This window comes from Lagopus leucura, unplaced genomic scaffold (genome assembly GCF_019238085.1).
Source record: "Lagopus leucura isolate 7727_CA_CO unplaced genomic scaffold, USGS_WTPT01 Super-Scaffold_100004, whole genome shotgun sequence".
NCBI classification, from domain to species: Eukaryota; Metazoa; Chordata; class Aves; order Galliformes; family Phasianidae; genus Lagopus; species Lagopus leucura.
The window spans coordinates 61,227,724-61,236,275 of NW_024962264.1; the positions used below are offsets into that span (position 1 = coordinate 61,227,724).

The following is an 8,552-nucleotide window of genomic DNA, read 5'->3' on the forward strand; positions in this document are numbered from 1 at the left end:
TATTACAAAAAAACTACAGACACTAAAGACAAAAACACTAAAAGCATATTTTCCTTTAAACACTGTCTGTGTTTATGAGAAATGTTAACTTACCATTTCTTTCGGGAAAATAGATTTGATAAACACGAGTGATAAAACCTTCCACCATACCGGAAAGGAAACGTGCATAAATTTCCATCCTCTGTAAACACTGCAATACAAGAATAAAAACTTCACCGTGCAGCTGAACACCAGCCCAGAGGTGTGTGCATATACGTATTACGTTGCTATTATATTAACTTGTAAGTCATCACAGAATCATGAAATGGCTTAGGTTGGAAGCATCTTCAAGAATCATCAAGTTCCAACTCCCCGGCTACAGATGGCTAACTTCAAATTTTTCAGCTATACTTTGGTTTTTCTGTATCTTTACAACTGTATTATTTAAGAAAAAGTCTAAAATCTCATATAATTACTAAATCAACAGAGAGTGATGGGCTCTGTGGTAAATAGAGCCTTTCAAGTATAAAATACATTGCAATTTTTGGTACAGCAAATGGCAATTACACTCATTAATTGCAATTATCATTTCTAATTGTGTAGTATTGTAACAGCAGATTAAATTGATTTCTGGTGTAGTATCCTTCCAGGCTACCTATCACTTTGTAACATCTGTTTAAAACAATTAAGGCACAAGGCAGTACAAGTTGAAATAGAAACTGCCAGGGGAAAGAGGATTTTAAAGGTTGGGAGATGACAGAGAATTTTGATCTTACCACCTTTCCCTTGGGATAAGTGGATAGAAATTGATGGGACAGGTAGCTGAGAAGGGCAAGTGTTCTATTTGCCAAGTCAGTGATAACTGTAGTATAAGAAAGGGTAGTGGCAGTCTAGCAGAAAAAAATCCTTCAAGATGAATGTTGAGAATGAAAGAGACTGGAGACAGAAAAGACAACGAAAAACTGTCGGAGCTTATTTAACCATTAACTAAAATAAATCTGTTCTGAGAACCAGGAGGATAAATGGGAAACCAGCTGCTAAGATAGGTGAGGAACAGGGCATAGAGCCATGGGCAAATACTGCCTATTTCCAACATTTTGGTGATGACATCACCCTCCTCATCCTGAGCCTACCCCTGCAGTCACAGCTGGGGCTCCTGCTGTGATATCTGTTAACCCTGGCAAGCCCTGACACATCACCTCAAATCACTGCTGAGGCCAGTTATTAGCACCATGAAAAACAACCCATCCCTGTGGTCCAAACTTTCCTAGCCAGCTACAATTATGGTCACTTTATTGGCCTTGGCTGTCCCTGTGTCTGCCAGTGCAAAACAATTACCCCAGTCACTTTGCTATCTCTTCTTGAAGCCTAGTATTCATTGTCTGAGCTAACTGGGTGAATGTTCAGCTATTTACCTTCACTGTTTGATGGCTCCCTTTATAAGTAGCTAGAACATTGTGAAAATAATTTCACTGAGAAGACATTTAAACCCAACGGTCATTAAAGACTGTTCTAAGCTACAAAGGCACAAGTAACAGCCCAATTCATACAAACCACAACAGCAAAAGTACAGGGCAATAAAGGCTTTAAAACTGGAAGTCTGCAATGTCTGCACACAGCCAGGATGTCTGAAACTTCAGGTTTCAAAACAAATGCTACACAGCAAATTGTATGGGACTCAAATCCTCCTCAACAGAGATCAAGGGCAGTTGCAGGAATTGAACCCATACATTCAAAGAGCTGCTTATGTACTTTAAAGCATAGGGCAGACACAGTTCTGATGAAAATAAAGGGAGTTGCACATCACAGCCCCACCATTTCAGGAGACAGGATAAGCCACACAAGCTCAGAAAAATGAAAATCTCATCAGCATTTTCACATTAATCCCCACCTGAAGGAAAATTACCTGGGATGTCTGAGCTAATCCCAAGTTCACATCTGCACAGAAATTAATAGTCATAACCATTCCATAATCCTTATGCATGTTGAAACAAAGACAGGCTTACTGCTGGCTTGCACAGTGTGGATGCAGATAGGCAGATCATTCTTACTGTCATGAGAACTATTGGATTTGACTCTGTACCTTGTAGGTGAGTGAAGCCATGTTTTGGGTCTCTTCTTGGCCCAGATTTGTGGTGCTACGAAGAGAAAAGAAAGAATGTGGAATGAAGAAAGAAATTCAATCTGGGAAATCCTGTAGAGAAAAATGTGCCCTCAAACTGTATTTCTCTCAGTTCTTCCACACAGATCTCATTATTTGCATCTGATTTCAGCTGGGGCACAATCTGATAAATGGGAGTAAATAAACACTGGATAGCAGAAGCTCTCTTTTAAACCAGGAGAATCTAGCACAATACTATAAAGGCTGAGGCTCTGCTCCATTATATCTTGCTACTGCCAAGAGACACACCTCCTATCTTCCTCTGTGAAATGAATGTATGCATTCTGGGGCCAGCTCACTGTTACAAATAATATCCTAGGATTTGACTTTTTCTGCCATTTAGCTGTATCCCTCAGAGCATTAGCTAAGAAAGCAACCTCAACTTTATTTGGGTTTACCAATCAGCAAGCAGAAAGCATCATTGCTCGTTAGAGCTAATCTAAAACCACAGGAAATAATAAAAAATGGGGAATACACATAAAGTGCTGCTGCCACCAAAGGTGCTGACAGCTGATCTATAGCAAAATAAAAATATCACAAAACAGTCAAGGAAGCAGCATCATGAACATGGATGTGGATACAGAATGCAATAAGCAAGGGATAAGGCAAAGCTGTTGCTAAGATATACTGAGAGAGCTTGATCATTTCTGAGGAAGAAACAATTTTTGCACTCAAACTCCGCACTACTTCTGTTTGCATTAGGCAGTCTGCAATGCCAAGGCTGAGCTCTGTCATAGACATTGTGAATATCCCCTTCTGCCCCAACATAGAATGTTTAAGAAGATACTTCTGCAGTTTGCTCGAATAGTTGGGATTACAGCATCATTTGAGTACATCTGGGCTAGTTTTAATGTAGCTGATGAAGTAAAAATAACTATAAAGATACACAAGTGTGGGCCTGGGCTATCAGCTATGCAGAAGGGATGAGCTATCCTATAAACACTGCTTAGTCAGCACTGCTGTGGGCCTTGATTTAGCAAACCCCTCTGCGTTTGAAGCACTCCTTCTTTCCACCTGGTTGGTGGCATCACTCATCCAGCCCCGGGCAGCACTGCCCTGCCAGGCAGCACGTCGCTGATCTGCCACTCTGAGGCGGAGCAATCAGACTTACCTTCTTCATACAGTCACCGCTCAGAGCCAGAGCCAAGACGAGAGTGAAAGGAGCACAAGCTTTCATCTTCACTCCCCTCTCACTGAGATTTTGCCTGGCGGAAGGAAACTTCCAGGGCTGGGCTGAAGCAGGAGGGTGAATAAGCAACGAGTTTTCTCAAAGGACTGCAATTTGTTTGACTGTAGGGTATTCTAGTTCTCTAAGTAAGCAGAGCTCTTATCGTTGTTAATCATTAATGCCTTTGCGGGTAGATGGGAATGCCATGTAGCAAGATACACTGCCTAAACTGCATGGAGTTCAGAGTTTATCATGTGTCTGACCCTGGCTGCTGGTTGTCAGTGTCCTTTCTTCTTCTGTGGAACTCAGCAGGTGGGAAGGGCTCCTCCAGAGCAGCTGATCCAATGGTGCTTGTAATCAGGAGCTGTCTAGCACCCAGACACTTTCCGTCTCTTTCCCCTCACGAGGATGGAATAATAATAACAGGGAGCTCCCAACAAGCCCTCTCAGAAAACAGTATTGTGTTGCAAAACATGGAACAGATCAATGCCAATATCAGGCATAGGAATTACTCATTAACGGATGGTTACCTGTCCAACCATGACTTACAACAACAGTCTTTTAGCAACAGATTGCAAGAATTAAAAAGAGGGAACACACACCAATGACAAAACACTTGCTGTACCGAAGACGTCCCTTCTGCAGCTGCCTGAACAAGTCCATCTTAGTCTGTAAGTAAATGTAAGTGACTTGACCATGATAACTGCACAGGAGAACTAATGGGGATGCAGAAAGAATTGCTAAAACTGAAATTTCACCAGCAGAGTCTGTTTCAGCCCCACCTTGCCCCACAACCAAAATCCACAGGTTTGGCTGGTAGAACTGTGCTTGTGCTTGAGGCTCAAGCCAGCCATCACTGTCAGTCAGGGACCACACCTCTTCACACCCAAAATGCACAGAGCAGCAGCAGCAGACAGAATCCCATAGTCCATGCTTAAGTTTTGTTCTACACTTTGAAGTTTCACAGCTATGAGGGGAGTGGGAGTTTATGTTTTAACCTAGCAAGATTGGTGGTAAGGCCCTGGGCCTGAGTGGAGCTTCCCATCACCATTTTGCCAAGATGGTTTATAGTGCTAGAGGGAATTTCCACTGGATGTGCTATTACACTGCTATGTCTGTCATCAAAGTAATAGCTCCTGTTAGCACAATTATGAGATGCAGATTTATGGACAAAACTTTCCTACTGACAGTAAGACTTCAAAGAGCAAAAACCAGGTGGATTTGGAATTGTCTCCCCACGCTCAAGCAAAGAACAAACAAGCGGAAAAAATTTGCCTTTATGCATTGTTTGTTGGCTGACGATTTGAAACAAATAAAGCTTTGGCATAGATTAATGGCATAGATGTGTCGTATTGTTCATCAGTTTACAAATAGGAAATAAGAGGTGCAGACAGACTGGGCTCCCTGGGGACACCTGGCAAAGCTAAAACATAAGTTTCTACTTCCTGCCCTCATGATTGATGTAGGTCATCACGCTTTAATCTAGCAACTCCTATACAATGCCTTGTAGACACAGCTTAGAATCTAGGCTCCTGAAATTGTGCAAAGAAAGAAATTTTTTAGAAAAGCCATTGGCTCCTGTTCCATCCAGTGTTGCCAAAAGCTCTGCAGAGGAGCAGGAATTGGACAGCTAGGGAGGATGAAAATACTTCTTTAAATGCTGTTCAGATGCTTCCTTCCATATATTTCTAGAATAAAATCCTCCTCACCATCCACTTCTGGGACCAGAAGCACAGCATTTCACTGATTACCAAGGCAGCTTGTAGGAAAGCCTTTACATGTCCCTAAACTGAAGAAAGTGGAAAAGAAAGGATGTGTTCCCTGAATATATGTCTGCTCCTGGCTGCCCTGTGTAGGCATCAAACTACAAGCAATAGTCATGGAGTGTCTTTCTGGAAAGTCTCAATTCTAACGTTTTGGCTGAAACTAATTCTGTAACTTAAGGAAAAGGAGGAAGCAATATCAGGAGCTACTTCAATTGCTAGGGCATAGCTGGCACAAAGCAAAAGGAGAAGACATTAAAGGAAGCGATTGTAACAGGAGTTGCCAGAGAAGCATCCCTATGTAATGGGAATCACCCCTGAGTAAGATATGTATAGCAACCCAACAGTGACTCCAGGGTTCAGACAGATATGAATCACCCAAAACTAAAGCTAGCTACTACATGAACTACCTGCATTGGTTCAGCAGAGAGGTGTCTGAGCAGGTCTTACAGTGAGAGGGAAAAGGTAAGATTTGAGAATTTTTTAAAATCATGTTAAATGATTAGTCATCTTTGGCTTTTTTTCATAACCAGAAGAAAGTCTGCCTGCCTCTGTGAGGCTTTTCCTGGAATCTGAGAATCTACTCAGAAAATTGGAGGTTTGGTTTTGGTACTGAATTCTCAGAAACCGCAGAGGGCATTGGGCACTTGGGACTTCATGGGCATAAGGAATGAGGGAGGCTGCTGATATTTGACTTGTACCCTGTGAAGCTCTTGGTCACAGCACAAGAAACATGTGTGATGGACAGTTTGGAAACAGACTTGGGAAAAGAGCTTAGGGCTCTCCAGTAAGCACAGCTTATTTTAGTCACTCACTAACATCAGTGCTGCAACTGTGGGTGCTCAGACATTTACAGGAATCAGTGTGTGTGACCTTGGGACTCAACTAACCAAAGATGGAGGCAGAGCACCGCATGACGACCCATGGGTCAGGCAGATGAGCCCATGCAGCTGCTCTCCTTTGCCTTCTCAAGTCACTTCATCTGTGACTCATTATTTCCAGCATAGTGCTGGAAACTGTCTGTAAAGGGAGAAAACAGTCGTATGTGGATAGAACAAATACCACAAGATCAACGAGTGAAGAGATGAAGATGTGGGAACAATCCTTATCACACTCAGGATGGAGTCCCTAACCTTAAATTTCAGACTTCTTCAAGTGCTTGTTTTGAGTGAGGCTCCATAAAACACTGAAGGCATATATATATATACACTCACATATATATACACACATATATATACATACATACATATATAAATATGTAAGAAATCTGAAAAAAGGAAATTGTGGAAAGACCTGGTGTTGGGGTGCCATTGGCCAGCTCTAAAGTCCAAACCCTGTATTGCAGCCTATCCCACCAGCAAAACTGCAGCTAGAGCCTGGCTCTTGTTTTACAAGAAAATCCCATTTTCCTTTTAAAGAATCACAGAATCATAGAATCACCAAGGTTGGAAAAGACCTAAAAGATCATCCAGTCCAACTGTTCACCTATTCCCAATAGCTCCCACTAAACCATGTCCCTCAACACAACATCCAGCCTTTCCTTGAACACCCCCAGGGTTGGTGACTCCACCACCTCCCTGGGCAGTCTCAATTCCTGTGAAGTACACATAATCTAAATGCATTCAGAGCCAGCTTCAGCTACCACTGAAGTCAGTTGAAGGTTTCAAAGTAGCACTAGGAAGTCTTTATTATGTTTGCAGGCTGTAATCCTAGTGTATTAACAGCAAAAAGCCCTCTGTTTCAGCAGTTATTTTCCTTTTATAATAACATCATCATGGGAAAATGAAAAAGCAAATAAACACACAATAAATGAACAGAAAGAAACAGAAATATTTGCTGCAGGGGGTATATCACATACTGATTGTGCTGCCTCATATGTTTGCCTTTTCCTCACTTCTCACATTGCAATGGTTTTATCTTTCCAAATTTCACAATTATTAAAAGCCCAAACTGAGCCCAGACTCTGAACTATTGATTAACAATGAAGTGATATTAACAGCAATCCTTAATCATTCGATATAAACAAAAAATAACAAAAAATAAATCATCAACCTCCAACACTAAACAATAAAATTGCAGCTTTCCTTATCAAGGCACATACTAGACATAAATGGAGAAAACAAGTTTAGACACATCCATATGCATTCCTACCTGCGTATCACCTTTTGAGCAGGCTGGGGGAGGAATGTCCCATGACTGAACGTTTGGCAGTGTTTTCCAAGTTTCATTTCTTGATCAGTGTTAACATTTCTGAGAAATCTACCGCACTGTTACCACAAAACAAGAAAAAATATAATCTCTTCTAACAAATGATCCCCCCATGTACTTTTGCAAACCTTTATGCTTTTTCAGATCATGTTTTCTTCTCACAAAGGCAGTTTCCTCTTCCCTTTTGAAGGCAATACATGGCAGCCAACTAACGGCAGTGTTGCCTCCTGAAATAATCTGATTTCTGATTAATTGGTGTTAACACTAAAAAGCCCCAGCCTACTGCCCTGGCTAACTAACTGGCGAACTAAGTGCCAGATATGGACATTGGCCCATGGACAAATGCCATCACCTTGCTGCAAACCTTGCTGTGGGAAAGGATTGCCTTCATCTCTGTGGCTTGAGATCATTCCCATCATCTGTTCTTGAGAGTATTTACCAAAATTTGGCTTCCCTCTTGGTGAATATCCTAATCACCAAAACAGAGACTAATACTCCTGGGATCCAAGGCTGTTGATTTTTTTCTTTTTAAACTTAAGGCAAGACAGGAACCCTGGTGCGAGAATGTGGCTTAATAGCTGCCTTGAGACATGGAGTGACCTCAGCCTGATTTCTTACATCCCAAACCAGGGTCTTCACCACTGGGTAAGATGTGAGCCTCCATATCTTCCTCTCTTCTCTGGAGCAGTGCCTGGAGAAAAGCCACTGTGCTCCTTTGCTGAAGATGTGGAATGGAAGAAAGCTGAAACTGTTTTGCTTGTTTGCTTGTTTGTGCAAGGAAAAATAAAAGCCTGGGTTCAAATCAAGATGAACAGTGCCCCAGACTGATGAGTTATTTATATGGACCCTTTCCCCGAGAACTTCAGAAATCTGAGGGCAAAAATCTACATGGTTTTGGCTTCCACAAGAACTGTAGCCCTGTTTCATCCTCAGCTGCACCAGACTTTGCTGGTAATATTTGTGGCCATGTAAAACCTTAGCCACAGTGAAGCACAAACCATCCACCACTCTGCCAGAGCAGCTAGACTAGTAAAAGGACATCTGCAGAGGTCTGGTTTCTGGGCAGCTGGGCTGCAGTAAACATGGATTTGGAACTGTTGTGCTGTAGCAGCTACTGCTGTGATTTAAAGACATGCCTTCATCCAAATGTTTACTCCTCTCAGCCCTCTCGCTTCCCACACTCCTCCAGCACCTCTCCTGGCTTCCCTCACCCAGAGCTCACAGTCCTCCTCTCCTCTCCTCTCCTCTCCTCTCCTCTCCTCTCCTCTCCTCT

General features: G+C 42.2%; 1 protein-coding gene across 1 annotated transcript in view; it reads right to left on the reverse strand.

Annotated features, from left to right (window-relative positions):
* The window catches only part of HGFAC (HGF activator), a 41,271-nt gene extending 37,819 nt beyond the window's left edge, over positions 1–3,452 (reverse strand). Inside the window, exons 1-3 of the mRNA XM_042872017.1 lie at positions 3,252–3,452; positions 2,063–2,117; positions 94–190 (exon numbers count right to left, since the gene is read on the reverse strand). Of these exons, the coding sequence (XP_042727951.1) occupies positions 94–190; positions 2,063–2,117; positions 3,252–3,317 (218 nt within the window). The 5' untranslated portion in view covers positions 3,318–3,452. The remainder of the gene's footprint in view (positions 1–93; positions 191–2,062; positions 2,118–3,251) is intronic.
* Positions 3,453–8,552: the final 5,100 nt, after the last annotated feature.